The sequence below is a fragment of the Orcinus orca genome, chromosome 11, assembly GCF_937001465.1.
Source record: "Orcinus orca chromosome 11, mOrcOrc1.1, whole genome shotgun sequence".
NCBI classification, from domain to species: domain Eukaryota; kingdom Metazoa; phylum Chordata; class Mammalia; order Artiodactyla; family Delphinidae; genus Orcinus; species Orcinus orca.
This window is the reverse complement of record NC_064569.1, coordinates 3,695,535-3,711,021: the sequence shown is the minus strand read 5'-3', so window position 1 is coordinate 3,711,021 and position 15,487 is coordinate 3,695,535. Positions and strand designations below refer to the sequence as shown.

The following is a 15,487-nucleotide window of genomic DNA, read 5'->3' as shown; positions in this document are numbered from 1 at the left end:
GAGACGCCAGGAGGCTCCCAGAGCTGGGGGAGAAGCAGAGAGATGTAAGGAGTGTGCAGAGCCGTAAAGCCACAGTGAAGGCAGCAAAGAGCAATGGCAGGGGAGCTCCCTGGTGGCCCAGTGGTTAGGATTCCGGGCTTTCACTGCCATGGCCCAGGTTCAATCCCTGATCAGGGAATGGAGATCCCGCAAGCCACACGGCGTGGCCAAAAAGAAAAAGAGCAACAGCAGGAGGAAACGAGTAGAAAATCCAGGTGAGCTGGTGGGAAGGCAAGAGCTGCATCCTCGTTCCAGCTCTGCCACCAGCTGCGTAACCCCGGGCCTCCCACCCTCTGGAGGTTGAGATCCCGGACCGGGGCAGGAGGCCAACCTGGACCACGTGGAGGCCAGCTGGGCATTGCAGTGTGGCAGGTGGCCTTGGCCAACCCCAGAGAGGGCCTGGGTGGGACTGGAAAGGACACCCCACCAGACTGTGGCCCATCTGTCAGAGGACATGTGTCCAAAGTCCCCAGCTCACACCCACAGCCCCACCCACCATGGGCTGAAGGCGGGGCACTCCCAATGCAGGGTCCACACAGAGTGACGACCACCCTTCTCCAAACCCCACACCCAGGGTCACACGTGTCCTGCCAGCCACCCCAGGCTCTTTCTTCCTCAGTCACACAGGAGCACGAAAACCCCATCTGCTAAATCCTGTCTGGGACAGGCCTCTTCTGTGTCTCATTTCCTCCCTGTACCAGCCCTACCCCAGGGCCGTAAACATATTCAGGGTTTATGCCCTTTAAGAAGGGTCATCAGAGACAGTTGTTTTGCTAACATTGTTGATAAGGTCCTATTAGAACTAAAGCTATTAGTTTTCAAAGTTGAAAAGGGCGTGAGCTTCCCGCAGGTAGACAGATCTTCGCTTCAGCAGAGGCCTCACAGGGTGCCTTTACAGCAGCTGACATCTCACCCCTGCAGGCAGGGCTGGGGAGGAGGCCAGCCCCCGCCAATGCCCACGGCCTGGCCTGGGGGCGCCCTGGCTAGGGATCAACTGAAGCTATAAACACCTGCAGCTGGAGGAGAAGGCTATTTGTGGAGAAGAAACTTTTCAGGCCTGACACCCGAGCTGTTACCACCATTGTCCCTGGAGGGCTCTGAGGCTTCTGGTGAAATCCTACGCCATCTTCAAGGCCACTCCCGCCTCCAGCCCTGGTGCACAGGGTCTGTGCCTCCCTGGGCTCAAGTCATTTGAACTCCTTAAGGGCAGGAAGAGGTCCCCTCCAGCTCTGCAGCCCCACGCTGTTCACTGGTACCGCTGTCCCAGCAGCTACACTAAAGATGGTGTCTTCTTTCAATTAGTACATGAAAAGATGCTCGACATCACTAACCTTAGGGAAATGCAAATCAAACCATGAGATACCACCTCACACCCGCTAGAATGTCTACTGAAAAAAATAAATAACAAGCGTTGGTGAGGATGTAAAGAAATTAGAACACTTGTACGTTGCTCGCAGAATGTAAAATGGTGCAGCCACTTGTGGGAGGTAGTCTGGTAGTTCCTCAAAAAGTTAAACAGAATCACCATATGATCCAGCAATTCCACCTCTAGGTATATACCCCAAACAACTGAAAGCAGGGCCTCAAAGAGATATTCGTATACCCAGGTTCACAGCAGCGTCATTCACAACAGCCAAAAGATGGAAACACCCACATATACATCAATAGATAAATGGATCAACAAAACGTGGTCCAGCCACACAATGGAATATCGTTCAGCGATTGAAAAGAAGAATGAAGTTCTGACAGAGGCTACAACATGGATGAGCCTTGAAGACATTGTCCCAAGAGAAATAATCTAGACGCAGAAGGGCAAGTACTATATGATTCCACTCCTGTGATGTACCCAGAACAGAAAGTAGATCAGAGGCTACCAGGGCCTGCGGGGAAGGGGGAACGGGGAGTTATTGTTTAATGGGTACAGTTTCTGTTGGGAAGAATGAAAAAGTTCTGGAGATGACGGTGGTGACGGCTGCACAACAGTGTAAGTGTACTTAATGCCGCTGAGCTGTGCACTTACAAAGGGTCATATGGTGCATTTTAAGTTCTTCATATTTTCCCACAAAATATATAAGTTGGGCTTCCCTGCTGGCGCAGTGGTTAAGAATCTGCCTGCCAATGCAGGGGGACACGGGTTCGAGCCCTGGTCCAGGAAGATCCCATATGCTGCGGAGCAACGAAGCCAGTGTGCCACAACTACTGAGCCTGCGCTTTAGAGCCCGCGAACCACAACTACCGAGCCCACACGCCACAACTACTGAAGCCCATGTGCCTAGAGCCCGTGCTCCACGAGAAGAGGAGTCACTGCAATGAGAAGCCCGCACACTTCAATGAAGAGTAGCCCCCGCTCACCGCAACTAGAGGAAGCCCGTGCACAGCAACAAAGACCCAACACAGTCAAAAATAAATAAATAAATAAATTTATTTATTTTAAAAAAATATATATATATATAAGTAATAAATAAATAAAACCAAAACCCCGCAAAAGGTAGTATTATTATTATCCCCATTTTTCAAATGGGGACATTGAAGCTGAGAAGAGGTAAACAACCTGCCCAACTGGCCACTGGACAGAGTAGATATGAATAGAGGCGCCCATCGTCAGGCCTCCAGAAGCAGGACACCAGGGCTCCAGGCCAGAAGAGAGGGACACGAAGCACAGGGCAGCGGAGGGCCGAGGACCACGGTGAGGAAGGGGCAGCAGAAGCTCGGATGAGGCTCCGTGACCTGTCCCATCGCCTCAGTGACCAAAGCCCGACCTGGTCCAGCCCCTGCTCAGCCTCTCGTTAGCTAGTGACTCACCTCTGATGGTCCCTTATCACAACATTTGCCCAGATCCCCACGGGGACCCCCAAACCCAGCAGGCAGAGCCCCGCCTCTGGACCAAGGCTCACTACCCCCCGCCTTCCTCTGCCTGGCCAAGCTCCACTTCCTCCCAGAAAACTTCCAAGATAAGCCAGCCCTCCGCTGACTGGCTACATACAACTTAAGGGCCCTCAGTTTACTTTCCAAAGATGTTCCTCCTGTCTCTCCTTCAACCACAGAGAGCAGAGACCACGGCCCCAGCCCTCGATGAGAACCGCCCAGCGGCTAACAGGAAACGAGGCGCCAGGGAGACAAGGGAGAAAGGAGAGGGCAGAGACTTAGGAGATTCAGAGCAACCTCCAGGAGAGCCAGGGCCCTGGCGGGCAGAGGGGAGGAACGCCCAGAGCAAGACAGAGCCGGCCCCGGGCCGCGGCAGCCGGAGGGGGAGCCAGGCCGCCCGGGCCAGCCGGGAGCCACGCTCACCTCCCGCCACCTGCCGGGGGGCAGAGCCAGGCTGGGCGACGAGGTCAGAGAGACCGGCAGTGCCAGGGCGAGGGTCACACTGTGACGGGGCAAAACCGAAGGCTGCCATGAGCCGGGGAAGGGGCAGCCTTGGCCCGGGAGCCGGTCCACGGGCGGGGAGGCTCAGTGCGGATCTGTCCTGCGCCTGCGTGTCACCTGCATGTCTGCTTGGCCCTGGTGGGTGACCCTGCTCTGGGTGTGTGGGGGCCGAGCTGGGGGCAGGACTGACCCCTTGTCCTCAGAGACTCCGGGGCTCAAATCCTCCTCTGGGCAGTTTGCTCTTCCTGCCTGAGGCCAGCTGCCCACCTGGAGACCAGCTGAGGCCTCTGGATGTGGGGCGCAGGGGAGGGTAAGGACCAGGGCTCTCGGGGCACAGAGGATGGCAAGGGTGGGTCCCCGAGAGAAGCAGCGGTGGCAAGCAGCCTGAGGGAGACCAAGTCTGAGCCAGCTTGGCGGCTGGTCCCTCGACCGCCCCTCCCCCGCCCGTCCCACACCCGGGCTGAGCTCAGAGCTATATATACCCCCCAGCAGGGCTGCTCCGCTCCGCCGAGCCCCCGTCCACTCCGGCAAGGCCCTGCCTTGGCTCTGCCCCTGAGCCGGTAAGACGAGACGGGGCTAAGCCAGCGTCTGGACCCCAGCGGGACGTGTACTCACAGAGGACAGGTGCCATGGGGGCTGGGTCGGTCGCCAGACTCCGCGGGGCGCCTCCTGGTCCCCCTGTCCAGAGCCTGACCCACCTGAGCTGGGGCCAAGCAGGAGGCAGGCTGGCTTCGCAGAGCTCACCAGGGCCACTCGGGGTAATGGGGAGCGCTGACCACTGCCCCACCCGGCCCCCACTCCCACTTACTACCTGAGCGACTCTGGGAGAAGCTCTTGGCTTCTCTGAGCGTCTCTCTCTGCATCTGCACAGGCTGTCACCCCTCCCCCGTCACTAAGAGGCTCCTGGCCTCGGCCCCTCCCCCGTCTCTCAGCACAGGGAAGGAGAGCCGCAAAGGACGCTGGCAAGGCCAGGACAGTTTGCCAAACACTGTTTTCATCTTGCTTCCCTCACTCAACGGCTCCCCTCCTGCCACACACAGTTCCACCCCAAGGCCTGCTGGAAGTGCACAGCCTTGCCTGTCCCAAACCCTGCTTCAGTCACAATCGCCAGGGGCCCCAAGATCAAGTCTCTTAACCCCTATACCTTCCTATGTGAATACGGATAGAAATATCCACCCTTAACGACTGAAACAAGCAAAGCCACCCAGATGTCCATCAACTGGGTGAACCGATGAACACCATGGCGTCCATCATACGACGGAATGTGACTCAGTCTTCAAAAGGAAGGACTTCTGGGCTTCCCTGGTGGCGCAGTGGTTGGGAGTCCGCCTGCCGATGCAGGGGACACGGGTTCGTGCCCCGGTCCGGGAAGATCCCACATGCTGCGGAGCGGCTGGGCCCGTGAGCCATGGCCGCTGAGCCTGCGCGTCCGGAGCCTGTGCTCCGCAGCGGGAGACGCCACGGCAGTGAGAGGCCCGCGTACCGCAAAAAACAAAACCAAAAAAAAAAAGGAAGGACTTCTGACACCTGCTACGACACGGAGGAAGCTTGAGGACGGGATGCCCAGTGAGACAAGCTGGACACAGAAGGACAAACACTGAGCGGCTCCACTTACGTGAGGCCCGTAGAGGAGTCACAGCCATAGAGACAGAAGGTGGATGGTGGGCACCAGGGGCTGGGGGAGGGGGAGTGAGGGGTAATGGGGACGGAGTGTCAGCTCGGGAGGGTGAGAAGATTCTAGAAACGGATGGTGACGATGGTCTCACAACAACGTGAATGTACTTAATGCCACTGAACCGTACACTGAAAAATGGTTACCACCACACACAAAGAAACAGCTGGCCCACGGCGTCACTCAAACACTGTCTGCTGGCTCTCCACGGTCAGCGCCTCCTGGCGCCTTCCCCACACGGCAGCACCCTCGGCTTTCTCCCTATGCTGAGCGCCTCTTGCCCACCTGTGTTTGCCAGACCATCTGTCCCCTTAAAGCAGGAAGAGGAACCCTGAGAGGCGCCTGGCCACTGATCACCGCGCCACCCAGGGACAGGACAGCTCTCCAGCCACACCCGGGACCCGCCCTACACACCCCTCCCCCTCACACCTCAGCTCCTGACCAGCACGCACCCCACTCCCCACCAAAGCGGCGGGAAGAGCCCAGGATACCAGAGCCCCCGCCCGCCCAGCTCCATCAGCAGCCCCACCCCGGACACACAGGTGCTCCGTACACGGCCGCTCTCTCCTCCACGAAGCTTCCGTAGGGAGCAAAAGTAAGAAACAAGCATTAGAGCAGGAAGTAGTTAAGCAGCGAGGCCTGGGGGCCCGAGCCGGGGCGTGGAGGCCCACAGAAGTGGGGCCCCAGCAGAGCCCCAGCAGAGGGGCTGGTAAGGAAGGATGAGAGCTTTAACTGCTGACCAAGGAGCAGACCCAGGGTCTAGCTCGAGAGGACCCTGCTTCCCCAACAAGCAGGAGAGAAGGAATCCCTTGGCCCTGCAGGGAAGGTGTAGGTAAAGGATGAAGTGGGTGGGGCTGTGCAGCTCCACCAACTCCCCAGACCAGTAACCAAGCAGATTTGAGTTTGGTCCATTGAACTGTGCTGCTGTCCCCCCAACATTCACGTCCACCCAGAACGTCACAACGTGGCCTTATCTGGAAACAGGGTCTTCACAGACGTCATGAGTTAAGATGAGGTCATGCTGGATTAAGGTGGGCCCTGAATCCAATGACTGGTGGCCTCGCACAGGTGTCGTGCGAGAGGAGGACACAGACACAGAGAGGATGGCCACGCGACAACAGGGTCGGAGGTGGGGGTGACACAGTACGAGCCAGGGACACCAAGGGCTGCCATCCGCCACCTTAGCCAGGACGCAGGCACGGAACGGATCCTCCACGAGGAACCAACCCCGGGGACCCCCTGAGTTCAGACTTCTGGCCTCCTGACCCCCGAGGATACATTTCTGTTGTGCAAGGCACCCCTTAAATTTGTGGCAATTCTTACAGCAGCCCTCGGAGATGAGCTGGGTCAACCCCCATGGGCCCCCCACACAGCTGACAAAGCATCTGCGCTGGGGGAGGGGCACCCGTGAACGGGTGGTCGCCTGGCCTGGAGCCATCTCATGGGGGGGCAGGGCGAGACCCTCTGCTGTCAGGGGCTTCAGCCAGTCAGAGACCCCCTCAGCTGCCCAAGACCCACGTTTCAAGCTGAGGGTCCTGGCGGGCTTTCCAGTGTCAACGGGGGCTGACCTGAGCCTCTCAACAGCCGTTCAGTGTTCGTTTTGCTCCCCCAGATACCCTCTCTTCCATCCAAAAGTCAACACAGCCCCGGGCAGACCGCTCAGTCCTTCCCACGGGGCTGCTGGACATTGTGTCTCTGTATGTTCCCATCCTCAGCGGCTCAGGAAGACTTCGCCTTACCTGATGGCTCTCGGCTGGAGAGGACCGTCCCTGAGGGAAGGGTCCTCAGCCTCTCCGGGGACACGCCTGTCTGCCTTGTGTACAGTTACGTGTGTGCTCACCCTCACCGAGCTGTGAGCAGGGTCTAGATCTGCCCCACCCTGCCTGACACACAGTAGGCTCCTGCATGGGGAAGGGAGGGAGGGAGTGAGCCAGGACAGCCTTCCTAACCGCCTACACAGCCAAGGTGGGAAGCTGGGAGAAGATGAGGAGATGAGGCATTTGCCTGGGGGATGGCTGGAGGGACTTACCCAGCCTGCCCCGGGGGGATGTTCTACCAGTCTTCCAGTACCACATTCTCACCATCCTCCACATCCACCCAAAGGCGTCTCCTCCGAGGCCCTCCCATCCCTTGGGAGCCCAGGACAGAGTAAAGCAGCGTCCACCTGTGAGGAGCCCCAAGAAGTCACCCCGCTCCGTCACTTGGCAGGAGCGTGGTTGCTGCGCTGAGGCTGTTGCCAGGCCTGGACCGTGAGCTGGGGGGCGCTGCTGGCCAGGCCCGACGCCTCCTTACCATACATCTTGCCTTCGTCTGAGAGGATGATCTTGCGCCGACCGCAGGGCGGGTAGATGGCCAGGGCCTCCTGGAAGCTCTGCTCGATGTCGGGGCTCCACACGCCCTCCGCGTCATTGTCGATGGGCTTGTCCAAGGCCTGGCTGCCCCCAGAGACGTTGCTCCCCTCGGGGGAGTTGGGAGAGCTCCACTCGTTGGAGGTAATGGTGCCGGCCGTGCCCTCCAAGGCTCCGCTTGGAGGAGCGCCCGTTGGACCTGTTTGGGCAGAAACCACGGCATTGGTGGGTGAATGTGTGGACCAGGGTCGGGGCGGGGGGGAACCCAGGGAGCACCACCCCCAAACCAGGTGCTCCTCCTTTCCTGATGATCAGGGCACAGGACCTCAAAGGGAAAGGCCGGGGATCCCAGGGAACGAAGAGTGAGGTGGAAGATTTGGGGTGTCAAGGGCAGGTTATCTCCCATCCATAGACCTCAGCTTCCCACCCTGTCAAAGGAGCTCAGTGACCAGGCTCCCTCTGATCATGGCTCTAAGAACCCAGATGCAGCTGAGAAGTTGGAGACGAGGACCAAGAGCCAGGGATGCTCTACATTAAGTCAAAAAGGGGCAAAGGGATGCAAAATACTGTGCACCGTTGGTGGGAACAGAAAATGGGGCAACCACTAGGGAAAACAGTATGGAGGTCCCTCAAAAACATCCAAATAAGAGCTACCATATGATCCAGCAATTCCACTTCTGGGTATACACCCAGAAGAACCAAAAGCAGGGTCTCAAAGAGATTATTTATACACCCATGTTCACAGCAGCACTATTCACAATAGCCAAGAGACAGAAGCAACCCAAGTGTCCACGGATGAATGAAAGCATAAACCAAATGCAGTATCTATATACAGTGGAGTATTACTCAACCTTAAAAAGGAAGGTTGAATAACATGGTTGGACACGTTATAACATGGATGGACTTTGAGGACATTATCCTAAGTGACATAAGCCAGTCACAAAAGACAAATACTGTGTGATTCCACTTATATGACATCCTTAGGGTACTCAAAGTCATAGAGGCAGAAAGTAGAATGGTGGTTACCCCGGGCTGGGGGAGGAGGAGGTGGGGAGTTGCTGTTTAAGGGGTATAGGGTTTCGGTTTTGCAAGATGAAAAAGTTCCGGAGATGTGTTGCACAGCAACGTGAATATACTTTTTTTTTTTTCTGTTTTAAGTTGACTTTTTATGTTTTATTTTAATTTTTATGGAAGTATAGTTGATTTACAATGTTGTGTTAGTTTCAGGTGTATAGCAATGTGATTAGTTATACATATACATATATCCACTTGTGAATATACTTTTAACATTACTGAACTATACACTTTAAAATGGTTAAGATGGGGCTTCCCTGGTGGCACAGTGGTTAAGAATCCGCCTGCCAATGCAGGCGACACAGGTTCGAGCCCTGGTCTGGCAAGATCCCACATGCCGTGGAGCAACTAAACCTGAGTGCCACAACCACTGAACCTACACTCTAGAGACCACAAACCACAACTACTGAGCTCACGCGCCACAACTACTGAAGCCCACGCGCCTAGAGCCCATGCTCTGCAACAAGAGAAACCACCGCAATAAGAAGCCCACGCACCACAACAAAGAGTAGCCCCCGCTCGCTGCAACTAGAGAGAGCCTGAGCGCAGCAACGAAGACCCAACGCAGCCAAAAATAAATAATTTTATTATTTTTTAAATGGTTAAGATGATAAATTTTGCACCATAAAATTACGGTTTAATTTCAACCATAATTAAAATATGAAACATGCAAAGTAAAATTCAGGTCACCATTCTCTTACTCCATCCCAGCTCAGGCTCTTTTCAGAGGAAGATTCTAGCCCTGGCAGATTCTCACATGTTGGGGATATGGCAAGGTTGAATGGCTGGTACCTCCAGAAGGTGACAACACAACCTTATTCTAGTCACTAGCATGAGACAAACCCAGTGATCTCTTGGCTCCAACTGTCCAAGCTGTGAATTTCTGGACATGATTCTCAGGAGTTTGGGAAGAAGCAGTACATACTAGTACTCGTAAGGCAGCTTTTGGATTATGAGTACCAGGTGGGTACCATTTGCCTCCCAAAGCCCTCCCAAGGTCCCAGCATCCCTCCTCTCCCAGCCACCAAGCGCATCTGCAAAGGAGGACCCCCTCCCCATCACATATGTCACCCCCTCCCCCATTAGCCATGAGGAGCAGTGTGGTCCAGCAGCCCAAACCCAGGGCCAGGAGTTGAAACACGAGCTCCCACCCACCTGCCTCCAGGACCCTCTGGGATAAGACCTCCCCAGAGCACCCCTCACTTTCTCTCCCTTCCCCAGGCCTGTCAGAGGTACACATTGTTCACAGATAGGTGGGTATGAGGGTGAGCATGGTCAAGTGCACAAGGAGGAGATGAGTGGGGGGCAGCACATCCTGGGAGGGGCTGGAGGTTCCAAGAAGCTTGTCCTGGCTGCTGGCACAGACATGCAGTCGGAAGGAGGTTAAAACCACTGAAATGCAAAGTATGAATCCTCTCAGCTTGAGGATGGGGACACTGAGACCAGAAAGGCCTAGGGACGTGCCCGAGGTCATGCAGCAAATCAGTAGTGTAGCTGGGTCTGGATCTGCGCCCTCCAGGGTCCCAGGTCTTTTAGCATAACAAATGTCAACTTCCTCTCTGTGGCCAGTTAAAATAAGTTTTTCCTGAAGTGTGTCTGAGGGGGTCACTTGATCTGGAAGAAACTAGCTTATTCTCTACCAGAAATTCTGGTCTTGATCCTATTGTGAATGTTGAAACATTTTTCTGTACCTTCCAAAACAAACTTCTTTAAAGAGTTCCTAACTTTAATTTCTGGCAATACGGTAGATGAGATGGTTTTTAAAACTCACTCTGTAAAAGAAATCTAGAAACGATAAGACATAAGAAATACACTTTTAAATACACAGCTGACTTCAGAAGAAAGTAAAGAGGCCCCAAATGAGACAATTCACACCTAGAACAATAGGCAAATGAGCTGTTACTACAACCCCAGGAAGCAGAGGATGAAGCTGATCTCAGTCATGAAGACACTGGGTTTTAGTGGCCACCCAGAGACCTTACACCTGAGAGACACAGGGAGGTTGGAACTGCGAACAATACCTCAATCCTCAGAGAAAAGCTAGCCTAGTCACAAAATAGACTAGGAAGATTGCCTGTCTTGGCCTAAGCCCTAGGTATAAAAAAGAATTTTCTTTCCTAAGAATTTGTAGCCAAGGGCCTGCCTTTAAGTGGATTTGAGATCTGTATTTTATATTATGCAGGAACCCCCAGCCAATTCACAAAACTAAATAGTGATCCCAGGCTGAAAATCTCTGAGAAGACAATCTTAACTCAGACTGCAGAGATCCAAAGACTCGCTCAAGAATCTCAAAATCCAAAATTACAAATTATAAGCGGAAACAGTCCACCATGATCAAGATTTGATGGGATTAGATCCCCCAAGAACTATAGATAATTGAACAATCAGATAAGACTATTATATAATTGTATTTAAAGTGATTATTGACTTAAGGAATTGGAAAGATGAGAATTAGACACTATCAAAAAGCACAAAGCAGACTGGGAAAAGAACCAAATAGAATATTTAGAAATAAACATTTTAGCCACTGAAGTTAAAAACTCAACGACTGAGAGTAACAGCAAATTAGACACAGCTAGAGAAAGAATTAACAACCTGGAAGATATATCTGAGGACATTATTCATAAACGCGTTAAAAAGAATGAAGATAAAGAGCAAGAAGAACACAATAAGGCAGTTCAACATACCTTCAATTAACATTTGAGAAAGAGTATAGAAAATGAAATAGAACAACATTTGAAAATATAATGGCAAGGAATTTTCCAGGATTAATGAAATACATGAATCCTCCAATTCAGGAACCATACTAAATCCTAACCAGGATAAATTCAAATAAAATGAACAGATATTATAGAGACACTGAAGAATACCAAAAACAAAGAGTAGATCTTAAAAGCATCCAGAGTGAAGGGGCAGATTACCTACAAGGGAAAGATTATCATACTGATTATATATATTGATAGTGAACTTGTCAACTGGAAAACCCATGATAACATCTCCAAATTATGGAGAGAAAAATAACTGTCAACCTAGAATTAGAAACCCAACCTAAATATCATCCAAGAATGAACATTAGGGCTTCCCTGGTGGCGCAGTGGTTGAGAATCTGCCTGCCAATGCAGGGGACGCGGGTTTGAGCCCTGGTCCAGGAAGATCCCACATGCTGCTAAGCAACAAAGCCTGTGCACCACAACTACTGAGTCCACATGCCACAACTACTGAAGTCTGCGTGCCTAGAGCCCGTGCTCTGCAACAAGAGAAGCCACCGCAATGAGAAGCCCGAGCACCACAACGAAGAGTAGCCCCCCCTCGCTGCAGCTAGAGAAAGCCTGCCCACAGCAACGAAGACCCAATGCAGCCAAAAATAAATTAATTTTAAAAAAGAAAAGAAAGGAAAAGAATGAACATTAAATAAAAGCATTTTCAGACAAAGATGGAGAGAATTTAGTAGTAATAGACCCTCACTGGAAAAAAACAAAAAACCAACAGTTTTGTTTCCTTTAAGAGGTATCTTTAAAAAAAAAAAAAAAAAAGGAACTGGTATGAAAAGATATTACATACATGGAAGAATAGTGAGCAAGGTGACTGGTAAAAATGAGTGAATCCAAACCGTACTAACTACATAAAAACAATAACAACAGGGGCTTCCCTGGTGGCGCAGTGGTTGAGAGTCCACCTGCCGATGCAGGGGACACAGGTTCGTGCCCCGGTCTGGGAAGATCCCACATGCCGCGGAGCGGCTGGGCCCGTGAGCCATGGCCGCTGAGCCTGCACGTCCGGAGCCTGTGCTCTGCAACGGGAGAGGCCACAACGGTGAGAGGCCAGTACCGCAAAAAAAAAACAATAACAACACTGAGGATCACTAAGTTTGGCCACACAATACATACACACATGCGAATGCAGAAAAACCATATTTCTGAACCATAAGCTCAGAAGACGCATTTGATACAAGACCCATTCACAGTAAAAACTCCTAGCAAACTGTAGAAACAAAAGGAACTTCCTTAATCTAACAACAGATTTCTTCCCAAAACCTATTGTGATATTTTGATTTATAAGAAGTACACATTTGGTCTTTGTCCTGTTTCTGACACAGAGCCCCCAAAATCCTTGAAATTTCCTAAGTGCTGAGAGCCATAAAGGTATCTTTTGTTACAGGAATGAGGTGCACCTGAGGATGGGGGCTGGTGGCCAGGAGAACCACCCAAGTGATTAGAGGGTGGAACTTTCAGCCCCACCCACCCGACCTCTGGGGAGGGGAGAGAGGCAAGAGTTGAATTAATCGCCAACAGCCAACGATGTAATCAACCATACCTCAACAGTGAAGCCTCCATAAAAACACCAAAGGAGAAGGTTCTGAGAGATTCTGAGTTGGTGACCATGTGCAGATATGGGGAGAGTGACTGCCAACAGGAAGGGCATGGAAGTTCCACGCCCTTTCCCTACGCCATACGCATCTCTTCCATCAGGCTGTTCCTGAGTTACATCCTTTTACAGTAAACTGGTAGTCTGGTAAGTAAAATGTTTCTCTGAGTTCTGTAAACCACTCAAGCAAGTTAACTGAACCCAAGGGAGGGATTTATTGGACCCTCCAATGTATAGTCGGTGATAACCTGAACTTGCAGGGGTTCAGTCTTGTGGGACTGAGCCCTTAACCTGTGGGATCTCACGCTACCTCCCGGTAGATAATGTTAGAACTGAGTTGAATTGTAGGACACCCAGCTGGTTGGTGAGGGAAAAAAAACCGATTCACAGGTTGAAATTGATGACCAAAACTTTTAATGATTAAACACTAAAAGCATTACATTTAAAGTCAGGAATAAGAAAAAGAATGCTGAGTTTCAACACTGAACACTCACACTGTAATAGAAGTCCTAGCCAACACAGTAGAACAGAAAAAGAACTGTGAAGATTGGAAAGGAAGTAAAAGTGTCATTACGCCAAGGAAGGATGATAGAAGATTGAAAAGATGCTACGGACAAATCATTAAAAAGTTCAGCAAGACCAACATATCAAAACCAACTCCATTCTTTTATGCCAGAAATAAGGTGTTAGACAACATAATTTTTTGTATTCCAAATACCCCATTTGGAAACCAAAGCCATAATTTATCTAGTAGTGATCACAAAGATTTGTCACTTTACAGAGAAAATGGTAATTTCTTTGAAAGACGTACAATCCCTACATAAATGGAAAGGAAACTGTGTGTTTGTGGATGGGAAAACCCATCACCAAGAAGTTGAACCTCTCCAGATAAAGCATAAATTCAATGAAATCAGGAATAAAAATCTCACAAGGTTTTCCACAAAACTTAACACTGATTCTCAAAACACACGGAAGCCCAAGACGGTTGTCAAGTCATCTAACGGAGCGCCTTCACCTTGGGTCAGACCCTTCCCATACATGTCTCCCCATGGTTCCGACCTGACCTCTCCTCTTTAAACCCTGAACACACCCCTTGGGTGGGGGCAGGGGCGGTCCTCACCCATGGCTTACCCCTCACTATGATCCCCAAACCTGAATCTTCCCTGGGTTTGGACTGCATAGCAACCAGTCACCGATCCCCAGACGTCTCCAAAGCTCTTCCGACTCAACACGGCCAAAGTCCCGTCCTTCCACTTGTGGCTGAATCTTCCTCCTGCCCCGTCTCTCAGGAACAGACACAACCGTCCACCCAGAAGCCAAAAAACCCGAGGAGTGCGTTTTGACTTCTCCCTCTCCTCTCCCATCAGCGATTCACGACCACACCCCGTCTTTCTCTCTTGGAGCGCTAACCCAGAGCTTCCCCAGGGCTCACCTGGACGACCGGCCAAGCCCCGTCCAGACGCCATAATCTCTTCACTGCAGCCAGCGATGCTTCTACCGCACACGATCCTTCCCCTTAAAATCTTCCCAGGGCTCTTAAATAATGGGATTTTACAGGCCCTTTATCCGCCGATTGCGGCTCTCCATCCATACCTTCCATCCGTCTGCACCCCTCTCTCTCCTCCCTCTTCTTTGCACCCCCCTCCCAAGCCCCAAACTCAGTTGCCCAAATGATACCACAAAATGCCAAGCTCTTCCCCCGCACAGGGCAGAGCTGCCGGTGACCTTCCTCCCCAACCCCCTTCCCCCGGCCAACTCCTACCCATCCTTAAGGTCCAGCCAAAATCTTTTCTTTTTCTTTTCTTTTTTAATTGAATAGCTGATTTACAATACTGGGTTCGTTTCAGGGGTACAGCTGTTTCAGCTAAAATCCCCCTTCCCCTGGGAGGATGACCCCAAGCTCAGTCTGGGTGAGGCGCCCTCTGCGCTCCGGCAGGTGCTTTGGGCACCTCAGCGCCAGCTCCCAGGGTGACTGGTCCCCCTTAGCACACTACAGACCCCACGAGGGCAGGGCTGGCCGTCTTTCTCAACTAAATCCTCCGCATGCTGCACACGCCGGGGACAGAAGGATGAACAAATCAATGGCTATTTGGTGTGCATCTGTGAAGTAATGATTTCTCTGTGGGGAGTATGCACTGTTCTGTGTTTAGTGTTAGGAAACAGAAGGAAATCTCAGTAAATGTCTGGACTTGGGCACAGCAGAGGGAGAGCTTGAGTTGTATGTAAACCCCTTCGGGGTTTATTCTGGAGGCTGGTAAATGAGAAGGTGACGTCTGGGAATCAAGACGCCGTTTCTGGCTCCAGGTCTACAAGCCGCTGTGACCGTGGACGAGTCCCTCCGTTTCTCTGGGCCTCAGCCAGATCACCTGTGAATTCTGTCCCTGGCAGGTCCCTCCTGCGCTGGCAGTGCCTGCGGCTCGCAGCCCAACCCCCTACTCTCCCAAGCGGCCTCTAAACATACCTTGCGGACTCTCGCCTGCGGCTTTGCTCAGAGGAGGCTGGAAACCGATCTGCCTTGGAGAGGCGTCCATGCGACGGTCGGTAAGACCAGATGTCAACTGCACGGGGCCTGACCCAGAGCCCGTGCTCGGGAAGAGCTATTCACGTCACCCTTACTATTACT

At 52.2% G+C, this 15,487-nt stretch overlaps 1 protein-coding gene across 2 annotated transcripts in view; it reads right to left on the bottom strand.

The window, feature by feature from the left end:
• The window catches only part of TEAD4 (TEA domain transcription factor 4), a 68,184-nt gene that overhangs the window by 32,222 nt on the left and 20,475 nt on the right, over positions 1-15,487 (bottom strand). Inside the window, exon 3 of one of the 2 annotated variants that reach the window (XM_049694775.1) lies at positions 7,370-7,624. In XM_049694775.1, coding sequence (XP_049550732.1) covers positions 7,370-7,376 — 7 coding nt within the window. In that variant the 5' untranslated portion in view covers positions 7,377-7,624. Of the gene's footprint in view, positions 1-6,816; positions 7,261-7,369; positions 7,625-15,487 lie in introns of those variants that run through there. The other variant, XM_049694774.1, reaches the window with a different exon arrangement.